The sequence below is a fragment of the Cavia porcellus genome, unplaced genomic scaffold, assembly GCF_034190915.1.
Source record: "Cavia porcellus strain 051 isolate PalLab524CR breed Dunkin Hartley unplaced genomic scaffold, mCavPor4.1 scaffold_28, whole genome shotgun sequence".
Taxonomy (NCBI): Eukaryota; Metazoa; Chordata; class Mammalia; order Rodentia; family Caviidae; genus Cavia; species Cavia porcellus.
Genome location: NW_026947511.1, coordinates 52,080,834 through 52,103,835, shown reverse-complemented (window position 1 = coordinate 52,103,835; position 23,002 = coordinate 52,080,834). Strand labels below are relative to the sequence as shown.

The following is a 23,002-nucleotide window of genomic DNA, read 5'->3' as shown; positions in this document are numbered from 1 at the left end:
CAGCTCAGATGGAAGGACCTGGACTTGATCCCCCAGTTCCAAAAGAAAAAATACAAAACATGCATTTAAATATACTTGATGCTAGGCATGGTAATGCATGCCTGTAATCTCAACTCTCTGAAGGCTGACAAAAAGATCACTTCAAGGCTAGCCAATGCACAGCAAAACCATCTCAAAATGACAAAAAATAAATAAATTGGATGTACTCAATTCACCCCACTGCAAGGCTGAATTACCCACACACACACACCTCCAGCCCTTAAAAGGCATTAATCTGGCCAGGCGTGGTGGCATATGTCTGTAATCCCAGCACTTGGGAGACAAAGGCAAGAGAATTGCTGTGAGTTCAAAGCCAGCCTGGGCTACATAACTGAGACTTTGTCTCAAAAAAACAAACAAAAAAGATAGATACTAGTCTCCTTCCATGAAGATGGCTGTCATGAGGGCTGGGGGTTTAGCTCAGAGGCATAAGCACCTGCCTTGCAAGCAGGCAGTCGTGAGTTTGATCCCCGGTACTGATAAAAATGAAAAAGACAAAAAAGATGGCTGTCGTAATACAGTTCCTGTCCAAAGGCCCCACTTTACTGCTCCAGGAACTCCATCTCTAAGAATTTTAGAGGAAATGCAAACATTCTAACATAGCAACTACATCTTATATAGAAAAGCACATTAGATTTGTTTGTGTTGTTTTTTTGTGTGTCAGGGTCCACTGTGTAGCCCATGAACATAGCCCAGGCTGGCCTGGAATTCATGCAATCCTCCTGCCTCAGCCTCTGAAGTCCTGGGGTTACAGGTCTGTGCCACCACCTCCAGCTAAAGCACAACAGATTTCTGCACGGCTGCGTTCCCAGTGCCTGGCACGTATCAGGCCCAAAATAAATATAACAAGTTGATAACACAGTTCACAGAGTAGTTAGGAAAAAGAGAAGCCATGAAACATCAGACCATCCACAAACCTAAGAGGGCGACAACGGAACAAGAAAGCCCTGGCTGACCCCCGTCTAACCGGGTGTAGGAGACTGCGTGCGTAGCCAGCACTGTCTGCATAGGAGCGGCTGAGGCGCCTACGGGAAGCTGCAAGGGATAAATGAAGGCAAAGGCCTGCAGCATAGACACGGGAGGCAGGGCAGTGGGGCACAGGGTAGGTGTTTGCTGCTATGTGCGAGGTCCGGAGTTCAGTCCGAAAGGGACCAAGAGGGGAGCAAAGAAGAGACAATAAATTCAAAATTCAGATTAAAGCATCAACTATGGACGAGCAAAGCTAAAAATCCCAACAAACTCGAATGAGACAAATAAAGCCATCCGAAGCAAGCCGCGTGCAAACTATTGCAAGTGAAGAGTAAGAGCGCATCTTGGAGAAGGGCAACGAAATTCATCACGTTCAAAACTCACACCCACTTAGCTTTTCCTCATCAGCGTAGCCCGCGACTGGACCGACTGGACCGGCCGAGGTCCGATGGGCGCAGCCGGCGCACCAGTCCACTCCACAGGAGAGACAGCCCGCCTACTGGGGCTCCAGGACCAGGGCAGGTGCACGCTGCTTCCTTTATAGTTCGCCGGCCGCTCAAGGGGTCACGTGACCTAACACCCTCCCGCGAGGCCGCGCCCTTTAAAGGGCCCTAGCACTCCCAGGCCACTTCCCTAAGGACTCAGCCAGCGGGCCCAGGGGCCTTTGGAGGCTGTGTGCGTTACTACTGTTATAACTTGGCCCCGGTATAAAATCCAAGGAAGCAAGAGACCGAAAATTTAGGTAGCAAAGGCTTTATTTCCAGGCCTGGCGACCAGTCTCCGGGAGCCAATTTGGAGACTGTGTCCCAGAGACTGAAGGGAGGACTTTAAAAAGAGGCTGGAGGAAAAGCAGGGGGAGAAACAGAGAAACCTGCAGAGCCATCAAACTTGTTGACCTGAGTCTGGAAACTGTATTGCTGTCCACTTAGCTCTGACAATCTTGGGAGTTCCTGGTGTTTCTCAAATTACTCCCATCCTACAGACTGACATTATCTCGGAGTGGCACATCTGCAGCAATATTTGGAGAAGAAAGTGGACAGTTAATTATCCCAGGACAGCTCATTTTCACTAGTGGGTGCGAAGGGGTCAAGAGTTACAAGGAGCTGAAACTTAAGTTTTACAAAGATCTGATATCTAACCCATTTGATGCATACAGAACAAAAGGAAAGCACCGATTGGGGTTTGGGCCATAGTATTTCCCAGTAATTTCTTTGAAGCTAAACAGTTCTTAAAATTGGGGCAGGCTCATTTTATGACAGATCATCACCGGGTCGGGAAGAGGTCACCAGAAACCCAAATTCTTTATGGCCTAGATAGATAGGTGAGGGGAGAGGGAGGCAATAAGGCGCCATACAGAACAGAAAACAGCGGTTATGTGTCAAGGTCAGGTAAAGGGTTAAACTCATGCAAATCTCTCTGCACACAAGCAAGTTACTTCAAACAAGTGTAAATTAGTGGGCCATCCTAGTTTTCTTTAGCTCTTGAGTGGAGAATAGAGGTGCCTAACAGTGATTAACAACCCTTGTTAGCTTGTTTTAGCACAACTTCTATAGTTTGTAGAGGGCAACAATGGTTAACATATCAATTAGGTGAGATTCTTGCAATTCTTTACAGAGGAGAGTATTGCTCAACATATATTAGGTCACTTAACATCAGTTAGGGAAAAAGGATAAAAAACACATTTAGTAAGCCATGTTGCAGGTTTGCTATAATACACAAAATAATGAAGGTATTTTCTTAGAGTACAACAACTACATCCCATCTAAACCATCGCATGCACACAAATACATGCACCCCTAACTTCTAACCCAAGGTGTGGAGACCTAAGGCCAGAACAAAGTCAAACTAGAGGAAAATTTTAAAATCACATGTCGGCCAGGAATCCTTTATCAAGCTGGGCACGGTGCCCCACACCTGAAATCCCAGCTCGGGAAAGACCCACACAAGAGGATTGTGAGCTCGAGCCAGCTTGGACGAGGTTTTTAGATCTTGTTTCAATAAATGAATCTATAATCAAAATAAAATTCTACTTCAAGCACAATCGTCCTTTAAAACCAAAGACAAGATGAAAGTTTTCTCTAGATAGCCTAGAAAGAGCTCACTAGCAGCGGTGTGTGGTGTGGTATAGCTCAGTGCACCACAAAAAAAAAGAAAGAAAGATTAAGCCTGGGATCATGGCACATGCCCGTAACCCCACCACTCACGCTGAGGGAGGGAGTAGTAAATTTGAGGCCACCCTGGGCTACACAGCGATAATCAGTTGTCAAAAATAAAATTTTAGCCCTGTGGTGATTCATGCCTATAATCTTAGCCCTCAGGAGGCAAAAGCAGGAGGATCGCTGTGAGTTCAAGGCCAGCCTGGGCTATAATAGTGAGACCTTGTCTTAAAAAAAAAAAAAGAATTTTAAAAAGACTTCAGAAGATCTAGAATGTGGATAATTATCTTAAAGTGTCATAAACATATTTTAATATCTTCTTAGCTTAGCTGTTTTTAAATGTTACATAAAAATTATAATACTGGGCTTGTAACATCAAAAGCTAATTGTTGCTGGGCGTGGTGGCTCATGTCTGTAATCCCAGCACTCGGGAGGCTGAGGCAGGAGGATCATTTTGAGTTTGAGACCAGCCTGGGCTACAAAGTGAGCTCAAGGCCAGCCTGAACTGCATAGTGAGACCCTGTCTCAAAAAGACAAAAAAAAAAAAAGCTAACTATCTGTATATACACTCACATACACAAGAATGATAATATAGGGGCCTGGGGATTTAGCTCAGCGGCATAAGCACCTGACTTGCAAGCAAGCGGTCATGAGTTCAGTCCCCAGGACCGATAAAAAGTTAAAAAGTTAAAAAAAAAAAAAAAGAATGATAGTATAAAGGATGAGAAGAGGCAATGGAGCTATATTGGAACCAGATAAAGACATCAAATAGCAACTTCAGCCCACAAAAAGAAATGAATGAGCACCAGAAATAGTGTTTTTAAAAAATACTGTTTAATATAAAACTTCATGCTGGGGATTTAGCTCAGCCACAAGCACCTGCCTGGCAAGCATGAGGTCATGAATTCAATCCCCAGTACCAAAAATAAAAGTTAAAAAAAAGTAAGACCTCATTAAATATATCTTATTCATTTCCTCTAACTCCTTTAAAAGATGTAAAATTACATAAGACACTGGGGATTTAGCTCAGTGGCATGAGCGGCTGCTTGGTTATCAGTTTGATCTCTAGTACCAAAAAAGCCCAAAATTACATAATGCAAATCATTGTATCACTATTAGCGGGATTGTAACAGGTAGATATGAATTTTAACCCTTCCTATTCCACATAGCAATCAGACAAGAGAAGGAAATAAAAAGGGTATGCACAGGAAAAGATGAAGTCAAACATCATTCTTGGCAAATGACAGGGTGCTGTACACAGAAGACCTAAAATGTTCCACTGAAAGTCTCTTAGAACTAATAACCCAGGTCATCATTGTACCAGGTTGCAAAATAATCCCAGCATTCTGGTAGAACCAGACAGGAGGACTGAAAGTTCAGGTCCAGCCTGAGGAGTTGAGCAAGATCCTGTCTCAAAGTTTCAAAAGCAAAGCAGAGGGGGCTGTGCCAGGGCGACAGCTCCATGGAAGACCCTGGGCTCAATCCCCAGTACCATAAAATGGGAAAAAAAAAAGTGCGTGAGGGGAGAACAATATAAACAACTAACAAACAGAAAATATCATAAACAATTGTGAGCAAAATCAGACATGAAATAGAGGGTGTTACAGCTGACCTCACAGAAATGAGTCTAAGAGCATGCTACAGACAAGCATGTGCCCACAAATCTGGTAACTGGTTTTTTGTTTGTTTGTTTGTTTGTTTTTGAGACAGGGTCTCACTATGTAGTTCTGGCTGGCCTTGAGCGCACTTTGTAGTCCAAGCTGATCTCAAACTTGCAGTGATCGTCCTGCCTCCGCCTCCCCAGCACTAAGATGACACTCAAATCAGGTAATTTACCTGAAGTGAACAAATCTCTTTGAAGTGGGGAGCCTCAGGCAAAGACAGGCTGGCGTGGTTTTAACATGTGTCAGGTGCATCCCAAGAGCTCCTACCATTGTCCAGAGGATGGGGCCACACCAAGTGGCCTCACAGCAGCCAAGAGCTGAAGGTGGCTTGCAGGAGGCCTGAGTCACTCAGTGAGCCAGGGCCACTTAGCACAGAGAAGCGGGCTCCTCTTAGGGCATGTCTGGCCCGGAGACCTGGAGACCCCAGGGCGGCTGAGCTTGAAGGCTGGGCTGTCAGCAGGTGGGGAGGGCCTAGAGTGAGGAAGAAGGGGTTACCCCAAACCTGGGGTCAAATGTGTGCGCTGTTAAATTGACTTCGGTGGGAAAGATGTAAATCTTCAGGCAGGGCAGCTAATGGGAAACGTGGGTGGCCCCTCCCTCCGCTCCCAGCTTCCTGGTGTCCTGGTGCAAACCCTGGTGGGGTCTAGGGGCCCAGGCACCGGAGCACATGGCTGTCCACTTGGCCTCTGCTCCTGCCTCTCTCTTCCTTCTAACTGGACATTTTCAACGAATCACGGGTGCCTTTCCATTGGCACTGGGGAAAGCCCCCAGATTCCAAACACACTGTCCCTGGGGAATCTTTCTCACAGATGCCATGCTTGCTGAGCTTGCCTCTGCTCTCCAGAGCTTCCAACTGCTGGAGACACCCATAGGGAGACACTGGATAGCAGCTCAGGGAAGAGGGACCAGCGTCAGAGCCCAACCCCATGCCTCATGCCACAGATGCATGACCTCCAAGGTTTTCTTTTGTTTTTATTTTTTGATATCAGTGATTGAACTCACAACCTCATGCCTGCCAGGCAGGCACTTGTGCTGCTGAGCTAAACTCACTGTCCTGCTCCAAGGTTTTCAAAGAGTATCATCCTTACTTTTTCAACCAAATGTTTACTTAGTATTTATAAAATATTTAGAAATGGGGAGGGGTGCATTCATGCAATCCCAGCACTTGGGGAGGCTGAGACAGGAGGATGTTTGCATAATGCTGATGCATTGTGTATGTTGTAAAATATTTTAGAAGTAGAAAATCAAAAGGATGATATAATAATAAGGTAATTTCAGTAGTGGTTTTTAGGAGAAATAAGATGTTTGCCCTCAGAAAATTTTTTAACTATAATGTTTTCAAGAGAAAGCAGTGGGGTCATGTGTAGTTATTTTTGAAATCACACATTGCCACTGTGTGATATGGACATCGGACAGTCTGGTTCTAAAATGAGATCCTTTGAACAGTGTTGGTCAGAGCAGAGAGAGGTCAGCACACCCCAAATGCACATAGCAGGAATGAACCCCAGTGCCCCCATTAAGACGTGCTCGACCAGGGAAGCGCATCTGAAGAGGAGGAAGTTCTTTCCTCCCTGGCTGCTGTACCTCTGTCTCCCCTGTGCAAACCCCGAAAAGCCCCCAGCCCAGCGTCCCAGGGCTCCTGTAGCCACTGTCGTCCAGCGTGGGCCCCACAGGGCTGTGGGGCACTCAGGAAGCTCAGTTAGGCAGTGGCCAGGTTGAAGCTGTGAGTGACGTGATGACAGGGTCGCCAACCTGATGATGTATTAAGATAGTTTGACACACTTGAGTTTCTTACATGCATTAACAAGAAGAGCTGTTTTGATATTAAAAACATAAAAAATGAAAGGAAACCCATGCTCTGCGCTGGGAGAACAGGAGAGACACCATGATGGCAGCTCAGGAACTGGCCAGATTCCAACTATTGCAAGTGCAGAGATGTAAAAGTATAAAAGTGTTCCAAAGCAGGTGTAGTGGCACACATCTGTAATCCCAGCCTTTGGAAGGCTGAGGCAGGAGGATCACCAAGAGTTTGAGGCCAACCTGAACTGCATCCTGCAACCCTGTTTCAAAATAACAAACAATTTGAAAAGTTTTGCTTTGAGAAGAGAACCCTGATTACTTGGCATGAAATAAAAAGTATTTGCACATGTTCAGCCATCCAGGCTCTCAGAAGCTGCTGCAGCTGTGGTCTGATGGGCCCGAGGATTCTCAGGGGGTGGGAAACCTTGTCTCCCCCATGTGGTGCTGATGTTGCTAGGGTCATGGAGGAGTCTGCCCAGTTTCAAAGACCAGGAAGGCCAGTGCAGTGTGTCAGAGCCAGAGTCCCTAATGGGACCCCCAAAGGGCAGTGCATGAAGTTCTGAGAGTGAAGATGAAGTTGTAGTAAAGACCTTAGGAAGTTAGAGACGCCAGGAACACGGAACATGGAATGTGGTACGTGGAACATGGAACGTAGAACGTGGAACATGGAACATGGAACACCCACCATGGAAAGTTTTGGGCAGCAGGCAGAGTGGCCTGAGAGGCACCTGGGCTCCGACTAGCAAGGCCATGGGGTGGGGCTGCCCAGGCCTGTGAGAGCCCACATGCCTCCCCTGTGCCCTGGGTGCTGACCACAGAGATGCAGAGTTTGGCCTGTTGGGCATCGGTCCGGCTTTGGTCCAGGTCCCTTCTAGCTCCCTGTTCCTCCCTTGGGAATGGGAATATTTACTCTGTGCTATTGTATCTTGAGGATGTTACTTGTTTTTTTTTTTTTTAATTTTTACAGAGGTTCACAGCTGAGTTGCCTTGAGTCTCAGAGGAGACTTTGGACTTGAACTTTCAAGAAGTGTTGGAATTATTGGGATTTTAGCAACTCTTAGAGATGGACCGAATGCATTTTGCATGAGATGGACATGAGCCTTTGGGCCGGGGTGGAATGTTATGGCTTAGATGAAAAATGTCCCCCCAAGGCTCGTGTGTTCAGAGGTGGGGCTTTAGGGAGCTGATTAGACCCGGGGCAGTAACCTCAGCTCTGATGAGCACACAGCCGCCTGTGTTGTCAGGAGTTGGGTCCAGGCTAGAGGAAGAAGGTCCTGGCACACACTTTTGTTTTTTTCTTTTTGAGACAGGGTCTCACTATGCAGTTCTGGCTGGTCTTGGGCTCACTTTGAAGTCCAGGCTGGTCTTGAACTGGCAACAATCCATCTGCATCAGCCTCCCGAGTGCCGGGATGACAGGCATATACCACCATGCCTGGCCTGGGGCACAGTTTTGAAGGGCAGATCCTGTCCACAGTCTCCCTTTCCCCCTCCTCTTACTCTATCCACCTCCTGGCTGCCTGGGGTGAGTTATGTGGCACCCACAGCGGAACACGGGCCCACGCCACTGCTCTATGTCATGCTCAATGGAACGCTGCAGGAGGCAGCATCATACCTCGGATGTCAAACAGGGATGCTCAGGTGTAGGTCAGTGTCAGAGCGCCTGCCTGCCACTGCTGGGCCTTGCGCTTGAGTCCTTGTATCTCCAAAGGAGAAAGTGGTGCTCTTCTGACATTCAGCGCACCTGTTCACTTTCCCTGCTTCACTACCACGTGACTTGTGCCATCGAGTCCGGAGTGTAGGCCTTCCCTGGGGAGTGCAGGCCTTCCCTGGGGCAGGTTCTGGAGGGTGACCGTGGGTGTCTCTGTAATGCCCAACTACAATCAGTGGAACGCCAGAAATTCCACTGGCTTCTCATCATTTCTTTTACCCAGTTGCCGAGCATTTTTTTTTTGTCTTTTTCTTTTTTTATCGGTACCAGGGATCAAACTCATGACTGCCTGCTTGCAAGGCAGGTGCTTATGCCGCTGAGCTAAATTCCCAGCCCCCTGTTACCGAGCATTTTATAAGCCAGATTCAAAGCAGGCAAAAGAGGGCTTGGACCCATTTCTTTCTGGGATCGATGCTGACCCCACTGGTGCTTTCATCAGCCACGTGGGACTGGTGAGGCACTTGCACTGGGCTTGGCTGTGGGTCGTCGATCTTCTTTTTCAGTTTCTGGGAAAATCACTGACAAGACTCCAGGGAAGGGTGCCAGTACCAGCTGAGCGACAGGGCCGCACTGTTCTCAGTCCATCTGCAGACAACCGCACCTCTGCCATCAATTTCACAATTGAATGTGCCTCTGTCTCTCTTCTCCAGAGCTACACTTGGAGCCCATGGTGCTGTCAGTGCAAACTTTTCTCACTGAAACTGTTGCTTGACGTCCCATGAACTGAGCTTGTCAAGAAGTGCAATATTGGCTAGCAAAACTTGTTGAATACCGTCAGGCTTTTTGGCATAGTTCAGAGACAAAGACAGAGATTAAAAAAGAAAAGAAAAGAAAAAGCTTTTATTGCTGGCATGGGAGGGCTGCATCACACACATCTGTTTTTGTTCTCCAAACATTCACCTTCTAAAAATGGAGACGCAACTACTCAGAAAAATAATTCACAGAGACATTTCAATTCGGACCTCGTCAGCCAAAACGTACACCCTTACTTCCTGCGCATCACGCGGGGTTGTACTAGTCCTGGTGGTGGTGTTTTTGCATAGTGTTCCTGACCCGGAAGCTGCAAGCTGGACAACTCATAACTAAAGCAAAATGCCTGTGATCGCAGCAGTCGGGAGGATGAAGCAGGAGGATTGCTGTGAGTTCCAGGCCAGCCTGGGCTAAATAGTGAGTTTAAGACCAGCCTGACCCACATCACAAGACCCTGTTTCAAAAAACAAACAAACAAAACAAAAAAAGACAACAGGTAAATAATGCAGCAATAATAATTGGGATTTTCTTTTTACAGCACGATGGCACAACTAGTAGAGAAGTCATAAAAAAATTACTCATGTAGGATGTAGTGCAGTAAAGTGACGTGCGCTTGTCTCTGGATTCCTCCTCTACCGCCGCGAACTTTCATCCCTCTCTGACACACTCAGAGCCGCCAGTGTGTGCAGCAGTGACTAACACTGTGCAGCACGTGGCGGACTCAGCCCTGGGGAGGGGCGTGTGAGAAATCAGACCTTGATGACCCCCAGCGGAAGGTGAGATCATGCTCCGTTCCGACCGACCCAATCACCGTGCAGTAAAGCGTTAAACAGTTGGGTTCGCGAGCCTGGAACACGGGGCAGAAGTCGGGCAGCGGGAGATTTTTCGTGTTCTCCATTCCTACAGAGGAGATAAAGAGGAGCAGCAAAAGTTGAGCCCTGAGACACCTCCACATTTAGACTTGGTGGTGGGGAGGTGGGAAGATCCCGCAGGGGCCTGAAAGAGATCAAAGAAAACCAAAGGAGACAACAGCTATCAAACGTTGCTGGGGTCGCGAGGGTGGCGTCCGCGAGCCGGGCCCCTATTTGCTGACTTGGGCAAGAATGAATCAAAGCCATGACTGGCTTTGGAACAGACCAGGAACGACAGGATTACAGGCACGCGCTGATCAAGCTGCCACGCCTACTATTATTCAACACTACTGCGGTTCACACTACCACTTAGCTACATCTTTAGCCTTTTAAATATTTTTTTAAATTTTGAGACCGGGTCTTGATAAGTTACCCCGGGTCGTATTTGAACTTTGTTCCTCCTGTCTCAGCCCCCTGAGAGCCGGGATCACAGGGCTGCCCAGCCCTACACCTACTAAGTGGCAGAGTTAGGGTGAAGCCGCAGCACATGTCATCGTTTATCACACCGCATGCTTTTCTGTTCATTGTCTTTTGTACTGCGGTTTCTTAGGATGGAATGTGCACTTCAGGATTTTATGTCCAATGGACAGACGGGGTGACGTCCTCTTTGTTGACCTGGACTGTCTTTTCGGCCCCTCATCAGTCACAAGGCGATGGCAGAAATACCATACACCTAAGGGGAAAAAAAAGCCTCAACTGCTTCTGCTACCCAGCAATTGCTGTGTGAATTCCTTGAGGGTCGCAGACGCTACCCGGAGCCGGAGAAGCCTTGAGCTTCTGGCCCCGCCCCGCGCACTTCAGGCCCCGCCCACCAGCCCGGTTCCCGCCCCTGCGGTGGGCGTTAGGGGCGGGGAGGTCCGGAGAGCCCGCCCCTTTGGGAAAGCACGCTGCCGGAAGCGGAAATAGCTCCGGGCGCCGGCGGAGTTGCTGTAACAGCTGTCGCGATGCCGAAGGGGCCCAAGCAGCAGCCACCGGAGCCCGAGTGGATCGGGGACGGAGAGAGCACGAATCCTGCCGGTGAGTGTGGGGCGAGTGAGGAAGCGAGAAAAATAGAAGAATCGGGAGAGTCCCGCGCCTCAGACGTCACGCGTGACTGCCAGGCCCGCTGGTGACTGCGCATGTGCGCCGCGGGCCGGCTGCGCTAGCTGGGTTGTAGGGCTCGAGCCACGCACGCGAGCGAGCCTAGGCGGGACCGGGCAGGGCCGAGGAGAGCCGTGGTGCCTAGCGGGAGCGGGGACGAGGCGAGAAGGGCCCCGCTTTTGGAGCCCAGAACACTCCTTGAGCCCTGCCTCGACTTCCCTGCTCCTCCCGTGAGCACCTGAGGCGCCGTGATGCCACTTGTTTCTCGAGAGAGGAGGACCCTGCCTTCATGAAGCGCCGCTTTGGAATGGCTGGAGCAAGTGTGGACCTTGAAAGTTAGGGCGGGGGGCCACGCTTCGCTTACGGGCTCAAATGGCTCCGCGGTCGGGCACTTGCTCCCCGCGCACTAGGTGCTGGGGGAGCTAAGGCCCTCTTGAGAACAGTCTGTGTTTACTGAGCCCTTGTGTTTTTTTGTTTTTTGTTGGTACCAGGGATCGAACTCACGACGATGCGCTTGCTAGGCAGGCGCTTATACCGCTGAGCTAAATCCCCAGCCCCTTGAGCTAAATCCCCAGTCCCTGAGCCCTTGTTTTAAGTTAAGCACTTGATAGTGTATTGGGGGAGTGGAAAGAAAAAACAGGAAGACATCCTCCAAGCTTGAAGTCACTTTAAGGGATAGGTAAAGTGAACGCAAATAACTACCCTGCGCGGGTGACTAGTGTTACGAGCAAGCATTTATGGATGCCAGGTGTATGCTGCGTACTGTTCAGAGGAACAGGGAATAAAGCTACGCCAGGAATATCAGCACTTTGCCAGTCTGAGGCAGGAGAGGCCCAACCGTAAGCTGTCCCAGCCAGCATAGTGACTTAGCACTGCCTCAAGGTGAAAAAGGGGCTGGGGAGGTGGCTCAGTGGCAGAGCACCCCCAGATTGAAGCCCACCCCCAAAAGCTTAGGCGGCTGAAGCACAAGGATTAGTTAAGCCCAATAAAGAGCAACTTGGGCAGCATAGCGAGACGCGTCTTAAAAAAAAATCAACCAGTTCCTGGAGGGAACCTTTTCCAGGGGAAGGGACAGAACAGTACACTGCTGTGTTCGTTAAGTGTGGTGAGCATGCCTAGGAACTCTGCGGGGCTCTACAAGGAGAGGGATACCCTGAACCCCCAGTGAGCAGTAATAGCCAAATTCCTCCTTCAAAAGTCTCTGTGAGTTAGCAGGGAAAGCATTCCAAGTGAAAGCTGTAGTTTGTGCAGAGATGAAGCTAGGAGTGCGGCTGGTTCCCACTGGAGCCTGGTGACGACTGGGAAGGGGTTGGAAGACATTTAGGGGAAGCTCCGGAGACTTTGGGAGAGCCCATTCCAGAGCCTGAGCATCGCATTTTGGCAACATTGAGCATCGCAGGACAAGGCAAGGCTGGCTGTGCAGGAAGCCCTGGCGGTGATTCTGTTGAGACAACCTAAGGCACTGATAGGGAACCATTTGAGGCTGTCAGTGCTATAAACAGCCCACTGCTTCAGGGCAAGCTTAAGGGTCAGTGGCAGCTTTGACAAAAGTAGTGTTCTCTAGAGGCATTAGCCATGTCAGATTCCAGTACAGGCTGGGTGTTTACCTGAAATGCCCAGGACCAGAAGGATCCTGTATCCTGGACATTGATTGGGAGGTACATAATGAGCTGCCTTGGTGGTGGCACCCAAGTCAAAACATGAAATTTATGTTTCCTGAACACAGAGCTTGAAGGTATTTTTTTTTTCTCCCTCAAAAAAGCAGTGGCCAAGAGCTGGGGATTTAGCTTAGTGGTGTAAGTGCCTGCCCTGGCAAGAGTGAGGTTGTGGGCCAGGGATTTAGCTAAGTGGCATAAGCGCCTGCCTTCCAAGTGCACGGTTGTTAGTTCGATTCCTGGTACCAGAAAAGGAAAAAAAAAGAACGAGGTTGTGAGTTCAATTCCTGGAGTGAAAAATTAAAAAATGTAAATAAAAAAGCCTTGGGGCTGGGGATTTAGCTCAGCAGAATAAGTGCCTGCCTGGCAAGCATGGGCCATGAGTTTGATCTCTGGCACCAAAGAAAAAGAAAAAAAAAGTAGTGGCCATGTTTATTTGAGAAAGTAAAATCGAGAAGTGGGGAAGAAACAGGCTTTGCAGAGTGAGCTTGGGGCAAGTAAAGAGCAAAAGAAACTAAAAGCAAAAATAGAAATTCACCCCACTTTGGGAAACACAGAAGGCTATCTTGGAAAGTGATGATAGCGTGCAGTAATTTTATCCAACCCCTTAATGATTTTGTGCAAGGGACAAAGTTTCTTGATGTTAAAGATTATAAACGCACACCTATAATCCCAGCAGTCGGGAGGCTGAGGAAGGAGGATCGTTGTGAGTTCGAGACCAGCCTGGACTGTGTAGTAAGCTTGGGGCAGGTAAAGAGCAAAAGCCTGAACCACATAGCAAGACCCTGTTTCTAAAAGCACACCCTCAAGAAAGTGTCTTGATGTGCGATTCTACTTGTAATGTTAGATTGGCACTCACAACACTTCATGCACCGTAGGGCATTTTGGATTTTTTAGAAACAGCCTGTGTGTTTAAAAAGGAATGGGGCTGAGAGGGTGCCTCAGTGGTAGAGCTCTTGCCAGCATGCACGAAGCCCGAGCACTATGAAAAGAGAAGACAGAAAGGGCTGGGAGGTGCAGGGTCGCCGCGGTGACCAGCGCTGTGACCAGCGCTGTGAGCCAGCAGAGCGGGAAGGAAGCAGTCATGGGGACTGCGAGTGTTTCCTTTTGCTTTGGTGTTCAGGGCAACTTAAGTGGTGAACGGAAGCCTGTCTAGCCTTTCTGTTTGCTCTTCTCAGTCCTGGGGGCCAGATCCGGGGCCCTCACCCTCAGCTATGCCCCGTGCCCACCCCGCTGGCTGGGGCTTGTGCCGTGTGGCCCAGGCCCGCCAGCGTTGGCTGTCCTTGGTGACGTGGTGCTGACTTTCACAGCTGAGCCCAGGCAGCTTCTCTGCCTGTGAAGGTAGCCGGGAAAGCTCGAAGTCCTTGTGTAATTTAGAGCGTGGGGCACTGCGGGGTGGCTTATGCGTTCCCAGTGTACTCATGGCCTCTCAGTGTCCCTGCGATTAGACCCTTGGGCTAGCGCATGAAGCCTCTCATTCCTGCTCATCGACCCAGTCCTGGGAGCGGACTTGGACCGAGTTTGGGTGAGGACACAGATGCAGACAGGAGCGGGCCTGGGGTTCCCTGAGGAGCAGTTGGAGGCCAGCGTCCTGACCATCAGGGGATAGGAGAGCAAGGGCAGGGCCCCGAGGACAGCAGGGCCACACTGTGATGTGGGGCAGAGTGGCCACCCCCTGCTTCCCAGGTAACTAGACCTTCCAGGTTGAATTCCTACCTTCTTCCCTGCTAACTCAGCACACAGCAGTGAGGGGAGCCTGGGAGGCCTGCTGCCCTGCTCCCGCCGTCTGTGCTCCCCTCCCCTGCCAGCAGGCTGAGTACTGAGTGCAGGTGATGGTGCCGTAAGTGCCCGCCCCTCATCCTGACAGAGGCCCTGGCCCCAGGCTCTCCCAGCCCGTCTCCCTTCCCTGGGCTGGGGCATGCCTCCTCACCCCACCAGGAGGCTTTGCCTTCCCTTCTGTGTTTCGTTTGGTTTTGGAGTTTGTTCACTGCATAGCCCGGGCTGGTCTCAAGTTCCTGATCCTCCTGTCTCAGCATTCTGCGGGCGGGGCTTTCCAGAGTGCAGCACCATGCCCAGCCTCGGTCTGCCTCTCCGTAGTACCTGCACTCCCGGATGGCCTGTGTGGGCGTCTGCCCCGCAGCGTACTGTGTCCCAAGGAGACAGAGGTTGAGACCACGCTCCTGCGGGCAGTGTGCACCGCTGCCTTGGGGGCACCAGCTGTACTGGATAAGCGGCAGCATCGGGGTTCACGCTGCCTGTTTTATCTTCCAGAGAAAGTGGTAAAGAAGGGGAAGAAAGACAAGAGGACCAAAAAGACGGTGAGTAAACAGGCTTCGGCTGAGAACTGACTGGGACTTTAGGGCAAACCAAACAGGTGTGCGCAGAAGGTGGGAGGGCTGGGGGGAACAGGGACTGAGGGGGGCAGGAGCAGGGCCGGGGTGGGGGAGCAGCCCAGGCCCTCAAGTCCTCGGGAGGTGCAGGAGTCTGTACTGCCCCAGCAACCCAGTGAGAACCCACTGCACCATGCCAGCCCGGCACCTGCCTGTGTCCCGCCCTCTGCAGTTCTTTGAGGAGCTGGCGATAGATGGTAAGCAGGCTGGCGAGGAGGAGAAGGTGCTCCGGGAGAAGAGGGAGCAGCAGCAGCAGCAGCAGCAGCAGCAGCAGCAGGTATGTGCAGCCCCGCCAGGACTAGGCAGAGACTCGGCAGGCTGGGCACGTTGCCCATGCCATGTTTCTGCAGCAGCAAAAAAAGAAACGGGACACCCGGAAGGGCCGACGGAAGAAGGATGCGGATGACGATGGTGAGGAGAAGGAGCTCATGCAGCGCCTGCAGAAGCTCTCGGTGCCAGCCAGTGACGAGGAGGATGAGGGTGAGGGGGCTGGGGTCAGGCGGGAGTGGGACTGCTGTGGGGCTGGGTGAGGAAGCCTCTCACCGCCATCTTCCCCCGTCAGAGCCTGCTGCACCGCCCCGAGGAGGGAAGAAAGCCAAGGTGAGCTGCAGGGGAGCAGTGCCCAGGTGCCACCGTGGCTGTGGCTGTGGCCGTGGCCGTGACCCCAGCCCCACTGAGCTCCGTGCCCTCTTGCTCTAGGGCGGTAACGCTTTTGCAGCTCTGATTCAAGATCAGAGTGAAGAGGAGGAGGAGGATGAAGAGGAGAAAAAGCGCCCTCCTAAGCCTGCAAAGCCAGAGAAGAATCGGATCAATAAGGTGACCATGGTCTCCCAGCTGTCCACACCCTGCCCGATTGCCCTTCTGGCCAGGCCATGGCCGTGCCTGACACACAGTGTCACGTCCTCTCTGAACAGCGCTCTTCGTCACTGGTTACCACAGGGGGTGGTTGTGTCCCTTGGTCTTAGTGTCTAAAGCCAGGCTTTCGTCCTTGCCCTTGCACCTGGTCTGGCCCATCCCTCTGCACAGCCGAGGTCGCAAGTGCAGAGAGACCTTGTCCTCATGCTGCATGCCCTCAGCCCTCATCCAGCTGTGCTGCCCCCTGTCACATGTCTGCGTCTGTGGGGGGCAGGCTCAGTGGCGCCTGGTGTGGTGAGGGAGCGTGAGCATCTCTATGTGTCCATACTCCACAGGCCGTGTCTGAGCAGCAGCACCCGGGGCTCAAGGGCAAGAAGGGAAAGGAAGAGAAGGCCAAGGTGAGAGGGCACCCGGGCACCGCAGGCTCCGGTCCCACTGGACATTTGTCAGTCCTGTCTCTTCCCCGTTAGCCTCAGAATAAATTTGCTGCTCTGGACAATGAAGAGGATGCAGAGGAGGAGACAACAAAAGCAGAGGAGCCTCCCAAACCAGGGCAGGAGAAGAAGGCCGAGCAGGTGCCGGTGCAGGCGCAGGCGCAGTCCCAGCGAGCCTTGCTCAGGGTGGCTGGGCACACGGCGTGGTCATGGGTGCCGTCCCTGGGCAGTGTCCTTTTTTTTGTTTATTGTTTACTTTTTAACTTTGAAGACGAGAGCGTCTCTCTGGCATGGGCTGCACAGCACCAGGTGTAGGTGGATGTGGCCGGGGGGCCAGCAGCGGTGGGCCTGGTCCTGAGCACAGGGGCTGTGACCTCAGTGTGTCCTCCTTGGCCTCTGCCCTGTGCCCTATGGGCTGCGCCGGGCCTGTGCGGCACTTTCTGCCTCTGGTTTAGTGGACTTCAGTGGCAGTAAGTGCCAGGCACCTGTTGCCTTATGGTGCCCTCCCCTGAAACCACAGGCCCGTCCTCTACCCCGGCGACTTGGCCCCCTGGATGGCGCTGTCTCGGGCGTGCTTAGGGCTCCTTCCCCCGAGTTGCCCACAGCTCAGGACCAGGTGGCGCCGGCTGTGGGGCCGGGCAGGGAGGAAGTGGAACCTGGGGTCCCGCTCTGCAGGACTCTGCTTCTCATCAGCCCGGCGCTCACAGGGCTCCGAGGAAGGAGACGAGGAGGGCGAGAGCAGGGCAGACGACCCCGGCGCTCAGCTCAGCAAGAAGGAGAAGAAGAAGCTGAAGAAACAGGTGGGCCCGGGCCAGTGTTGTCAGGTCGGGGGCCTGGAGTGGTTCTGCTTTGACTGAGGAGCTGGGGCCTGGGAGCCGGGGAGAGCCTGAGGGCTGCGGTGAGGGCAGCCACCGTCTCAGTGCCAGCTGCCCACAACGCGGCTGTGTCCCTTCCCAGATGGATTATGAGCGCCAGGTGGCTTCACTGAAAGCAGCCAGTGCCGCCGAGAATGACTTCTCCGTGTCCCAGGCAGAGGTGTCTTCCCGCCAGGCCATGCTGGAAAACGCATCTGACATCAAGGTGAGGTGGAGGAGACAGGGCGCCCTGCTGCCGGGAAGAGGTGGCCCCTCACCCACTCTTCCCTCCCCTCCCTTGCTCCCTTCCCTCTCCGCCCGCCCTGCAGCTGGAGAAGTTCAGCATCTCGGCCCACGGCAAAGAGCTGTTTGTCAACGCAGACCTCTTCATCGTGGCCGGCCGCCGCTACGGGCTGGTGGGACCCAACGGGTGAGGAAGTAGGGGCGGACGGGCTGCGGGAAGGGGCTCCCCAGGGCACCACGGCTCACAGCTCTTGTCCCCAGCAAGGGCAAGACCACGCTCCTCAAGCACATCGCCAACCGTGCCCTCAGCATCCCCCCCAACATCGATGTGCTGCTGTGCGAGCAGGGTGAGGCTGGGTGGCGGTATCAGCTGCGGGGAGGTGGGGAAGACGTGACCCGCACACCACACCGACTGCTCTCCCACCCCAGAGGTGGTTGCCGACGAGACCCCTGCGGTGCAGGCCGTGCTCCGAGCGGACACCAAGCGGCTGAAGCTGCTGGAGGAGGAGCGCCGGCTGCAGGCGCAGCTGGAGCAGGGGGACGACGCAGCTGCCGAGAGGCTGGAGAAGGTGAAGTGACACGGGGACGGGTGGTGGGGAGACCTGGGTCCCTGGCCTTCGGTCCCACGTCCTCTCCCTCCTAGGTGTACGAGGAGCTGCGGGCCATGGGGGCGGCTGCAGCAGAGGCCAAGGCCCGGCGGATCCTGGCTGGGCTAGGCTTTGACCCCGAGATGCAGAATCGGCCCACACAGAAGTTCTCCGGGGGCTGGCGCATGCGCGTCTCCCTGGCCAGGTGCGTGGCAGCTTCTGCCCTTGCTGTGTCCAGAGCAGTCACTGTCCTCCCTGCCCCCCCCCCACTGTGTCCGTGCCCCCTGCCCCAGGCCGCTCTGAGCCGTGCTCTCCCCCTTCAGGGCACTGTTCATGGAGCCCACGCTGCTGATGCTGGACGAGCCCACCAACCACCTGGACCTCAACGCCGTCATCTGGCTCAACAAGTGTGGCCCCCTGCCTGCCTCCGCCCTCCTCCCCTCCCGTCGTGACCCCTCTCGCTCTTCCCCTCCCTCCCCTCCCTGTCGTGACCCCTCCGCACTCTTCCCTAACCAGCTACCTGCAGGGCTGGCGGAAGACGCTGCTGATCGTCTCCCATGACCAGGGCTTCCTGGACGACGTGTGCACAGACATCATCCACCTGGACGCCCAGCGGCTGCACTACTACCGGGGCAACTACAGTGAGTGGGGCCAGGCGCAGGGCTGCGCCTGCGGGGCGCCCTCCCCAGGGCGGGCTCTGAGGCCTGGCTTCATCCACAGTGACCTTCAAGAAGATGTACCAGCAGAAGCAGAAGGAGCTGCTGAAGCAGTACGAGAAGCAGGAGAAGAAGCTGAAGGAGCTGAAGGCCGGCGGCAAGTCCACCAAGCAGGCGGTGAGTGCCATGTCCCCGGCCTGGGGAGGGGCGCAGGCCTGGAGGCAGCCTGGACTCAGGGCTACGACCTGTGGGGACCCTCCAGGAAAAGCAGACGAAGGAGGCGCTGACGCGCAAGCAGCAAAAGTGCAGGCGGAAGAACCAGGACGAGGAGGCGCAGGAGGCGCCCGAGCTGCTGAAGCGGCCTAGGGAGTACAGCGTGCGCTTCACCTTCCCCGACCCCCCGCCGCTCAGCCCCCCGGTGCTGGGCCTGCACGGTGAGGGCGCCACCTGCGAGGGCCGGGTGGGCGGCGCGCGGCGCTCGGGACACGTGCCAGGCGCTGACCCACTCTCCTGCTCCATGCCACCTCTCAGGTGTGACCTTCGGCTACGAAGGGCAGAAGCCACTCTTCAAGGACCTGGACTTCGGCATTGACATGGACTCAAGGAGTGGGTTGGGACGGAGGGTACAGTGTGGGCGTGGGCAGGGCCTGCTCCGAGCCCTGGTCATCCTGTCCTCCTCCTGCAGTCTGCATCGTGGGACCCAATGGTGTGGGGAAGAGCACGCTGCTACTGCTGCTGACCGGCAAGCTGGTGCCGGTGAGGCCCGCAACAGGGTGGGGGGCCCTGTAGCCCAGGTGCAATCCCGTGTGGGCAGGACCAGGGGAGCACAGCTCCAGCAGTGCAGGAGAGACCCGGGCCTGGTGGGGTCCAGTGCTCGCTGTAGTTAGCAGTGCATCGCCACAGAGCGTGTTTGAAAGGCTGCCGGTCCTCGTCCCCACACCAGCCTCCCCTGGGGAAGCAGTGCCCGCTGCTGTACTGCGGCCGCCCGGTCCCCCTCCTCTGCTGCCCGGCCCTTGCTTTCCGGTCTGTGCCTGCGGCCTGTCCCTGTGTGCACCGGCTCCAGGACTCGGTGTTGTCTCTGCAGAGAAGCAGGGATGCAGAGCAGGGTCCCTGCTCCCCTCTGCCCGCTCCCTGTTCTGACCTCTGCTCTTCCTTTGCAGACGCATGGGGAAATGAGGAAGAACCACCGGCTGGTGAGTGGGCTTCAGAGAGGCAGGGTGGACATCTGACTGGAAGTACGGCTTTAACCACTTCCCTTCCTCCTTCTCGGGCAGAAAATTGGCTTCTTCAACCAGCAGTACGCGGAGCAGCTGCGCATGGAGGAGACGGCCACCGAGTACCTGCAGCGCGGCTTCAACCTCCCCTACCAGGATGCCCGCAAGTGCCTGGGCCGCTTTGGCCTGGAGAGCCACGCACACACCATCCAGATCTGCAAGCTCTCCGGTACTTACAGAGTAGGGGGGCACCTCCTCACCTGCCTGCCACTTGGGTGCTGTACAAGGCGGCTGAGTTCCTCTTCCTTCCCTGCAGGTGGGCAGAAGGCCCGGGTTGTGTTTGCAGAGCTGGCCTGTCGGGAGCCCGACGTCCTCATCCTGGTGCGGGGCGAGGGCAGGGGAGGCCTCTGGTGGGGTTGTGTCCTCAGTCAGGGATTGCTCCTCCCTCTCCTCCTCCTCCCCCCATCCTTCTTCCCTCTCATCCTCCCGTTACCCTCACCTCCCCTCATGTCCTCCTCTTCCTGCCCCTCATCCTCCCTCTCCCTCCACCGCAGGATGAGCCGACCAATAACTTGGACATTGAGTCCATCGACGCACTGGGGGAGGCCATCAATGAGTACAAGGGTGGTAAGTTGGCCCCCAGGGAGTGCACCAAGGCATCGCTGGGCAAGGCTCTCCCTTTCGGGTCCTGATCCCCTTCCTCCTTGCTCTCTGCCCTGTTCCTCGACATCTCTTCCAAGCCGTGATCATTGTCAGCCATGATGCACGACTCATCACGGAAACCAACTGCCAGCTGTGGGTGGTGGAGGAGCAGAGTGTGAGCCAGATCGACGGTGACTTCGAAGACTATAAGCGGGAGGTGTTGGACGCCCTGGGGGAGGTCATGGTCAGCCGGCCCCGGGAGTGAGTGCCCCTCAGGGCGGCCCTTGTGGGACAAGGCGTCCCAGGGCTCCCGGCAGTACAGTGACATGACCAGGAGACTCGTGGACCGCCTCTTTTGCTTTGAGACCATGTGTGCTCCTGTGGCTGACCCAGCTGGCCTCCCCCTCAGCACCCTTGCTGCAGACTTCAGCTCAGATCGGCCCCTTGCCGAGCTACTGGGAAGCTGCCGCCTGGCCAGCCGGGGGCTGTACCTACCACTCCATGCTCAGCAGACTGCATGCCCTGGCGGGAGGGGAGCTCAGCCTGTGCTGAGACCAGGCCAGGTCCTGGGCCTGCGACTGGGCCTGGGACTAATGGGCAGGACGGGGTGAAATAAAGCAAAGGGGCTGCCACTACCCGGTGCTGCCTGGAGATTCCTGGGAGTGGCTCTTCTTGGGCCTGGTCCTTAGCCAGGCTCCCAGCAGCCTTTCCAGATGCCTGAGCTTGCTGTGCACATGGCACCTGCACAGCCGGTGTCTCGGGGTCCTCCCTCCACAGTCTTTCAGACAGGGCCTGGCTTTCTGTCTGGATACTTCTGTCTCTCTCTCTCCAAGCTAACTACACAAATGAGGGGGTTCTGTGCCCTACAGTTAGGGCTCACAGTACTTACTTCTGAAAAACTAGCCAACCTGAGGCAGGCATGGTGGGGCACACTTGTAATCCCAGCAATACTCCAGAGGCTGAGGTAGGAGAGACCCTGAGAGTTCAAGGCCAGCCTGAACTACTTAGCAAGACTATCTCAAAAATTAGTGTAGTGATGCTGCCTGTCTTCATACTGCTTGGGAAGCTGAGGCAGGAGGACTGAAATTTGAGGCTAGCCCGGGCAACTATAATGTAGACACTGCCTCCGAATACAGTAGATACATGCGCCTTACCATGAAAATTGTTACGCAGCTTGTGTGAGGGCCTGGGTTCGTCACCAGCATGCAGCGAAGGCCTGCTGCCAAGCTTTGCTGTGCTGTTGAGTTTGTGGGCAGCAGGCTGTGCTTTTTGAGTAAAGTTGAAACCCTATGGTGCTGCACACCTAAGCTGGAAGCTGCAGTGTGGCCCGGGTTGCCATGGGCGTTGTGCACGGGACCCGGTGCTTCCCAGGTCACAGCTCCTATGTGCTTGAGCCTTGGGGCTGCTCCAGACCAACACCCCAGTCCCTGAAGGCCCGTGTCCATCCTGTTCTGGGGCACCTTGCCTTCCCGGGAGTCCGACACAAGGGGAGCTCTTGGCTGTGAGTCCCTGTGAAAAGTCCCCGAGGTAAAGGGCTGCAGGGAGAGCAGTGCTGTGCCCTGTGGGGAGGGTGCAGGGAAGAACCAGGCAGCACAACCATGAGGGCGGGGGGACACCGCCTCTACCCAGTCCGCAAGGGTGAGCTCCAGAGCTTGGCAGGCCACTGCCCTACACTTCAGCCTGGGCTGCACAGGCCCCTGAGGTTTTCCCTGGCCAGCTCACTTCCTGCCTTGTAACTCAAGCAGGGCTAAGTTGTGCTTCCCCGGGCCGTGCAGAGCTGCCTGGTGCTCTGAAGTCAGCTGAGTCCACAGCCAAGGATACCCACTGGCCTCTCTCTGGCAGAGTGTGAGCTGCGGACCCTTGGATCAATCCGCTTTCTTCACTGGCAGAATCCACTGCCTGGAAAAGCGTTTGAACTGACTCCCAGGCCTGTGTGGTTCCTGTCTTGCCTTGGTATCCCTTTCTTTGTTTGAAACCTAATAAATACAGTTGTATAACAGGGCTCTTGTCTTTATTCCAGAGTTCTGACTTCTAGGTGCTCCAAAGTCACACTCCTGATTCCTGTTAAGCCACCAGCTGTCCACTCGTTCAGGAGGTGGTGGGCCTGATTACCCACAACTCCGACTTACTGGTGCAGCCTTGAGTGTGGCCCTTGGCTGACTGCAGGGACTTTGGTCTTGGACAGTACACATTGTCTGGCTTCCCAAGGCCCATGTCCTCCCTGGGAGCCTGTGTGACCCTGTAACTGACATTCCTGCAAAGCCAGCTTCGTGGACACCAGGGTCAGCAAGGTGAGCTCATAGTAGTCAGGCCCACATGGACCATGGCTGCAGTGGCCTGCAGGACCTGGACAAACAATTTTTTTTTTTTTTTGTCTTTTTCATTTTTATCGG

General features: G+C 54.0%; 1 protein-coding gene across 2 annotated transcripts; it reads left to right on the top strand.

The window, feature by feature from the left end:
- The first annotated feature begins 10,841 nt into the window (after positions 1 to 10,841).
- Abcf1 (ATP binding cassette subfamily F member 1) lies at positions 10,842 to 22,608 on the top strand. Of its 2 annotated transcripts, none has more exons than XM_063239270.1 (25): positions 10,842 to 11,016; positions 15,006 to 15,052; positions 15,297 to 15,401; positions 15,478 to 15,604; positions 15,687 to 15,724; positions 15,824 to 15,940; positions 16,315 to 16,377; positions 16,450 to 16,554; positions 17,121 to 17,213; positions 17,371 to 17,493; positions 17,597 to 17,697; positions 17,772 to 17,857; positions 17,940 to 18,079; positions 18,154 to 18,302; positions 18,421 to 18,504; positions 18,614 to 18,738; positions 18,818 to 18,930; positions 19,016 to 19,187; positions 19,285 to 19,359; positions 19,439 to 19,509; positions 19,914 to 19,946; positions 20,028 to 20,196; positions 20,284 to 20,348; positions 20,522 to 20,594; positions 20,708 to 22,608. In XM_063239270.1, exons 1-25 carry the CDS (start codon positions 10,944 to 10,946, stop codon positions 20,872 to 20,874), a joined length of 2,514 nt encoding a protein of 837 aa, XP_063095340.1. In that variant the 5' UTR covers positions 10,842 to 10,943; the 3' UTR covers positions 20,875 to 22,608. The 2 variants fall into 2 exon arrangements, with proteins under 2 accessions (XP_063095340.1, XP_063095339.1); XM_063239269.1 differs by having other exon boundaries at positions 15,475 to 15,604.
- Positions 22,609 to 23,002: the final 394 nt, after the last annotated feature.

Excerpts from the sequence above, each read along its gene's own strand:
- Abcf1 (XM_063239269.1), top strand. The coding sequence starts at position 10,944 with ATGCCGAAGGGGCCCAAGCAGCAGCCACCGGAGCCCGAGTGGATCGGG. Across the intron at positions 15,605-15,686 it reads CAGTGACGAGGAGGATGAGG|AGCCTGCTGCACCGCCCCGA; the intron begins GTGAGGGGGCTG and ends TTCCCCCGTCAG. Across the intron at positions 19,947-20,027 it reads TGAGGAAGAACCACCGGCTG|AAAATTGGCTTCTTCAACCA; the intron begins GTGAGTGGGCTT and ends CTTCTCGGGCAG.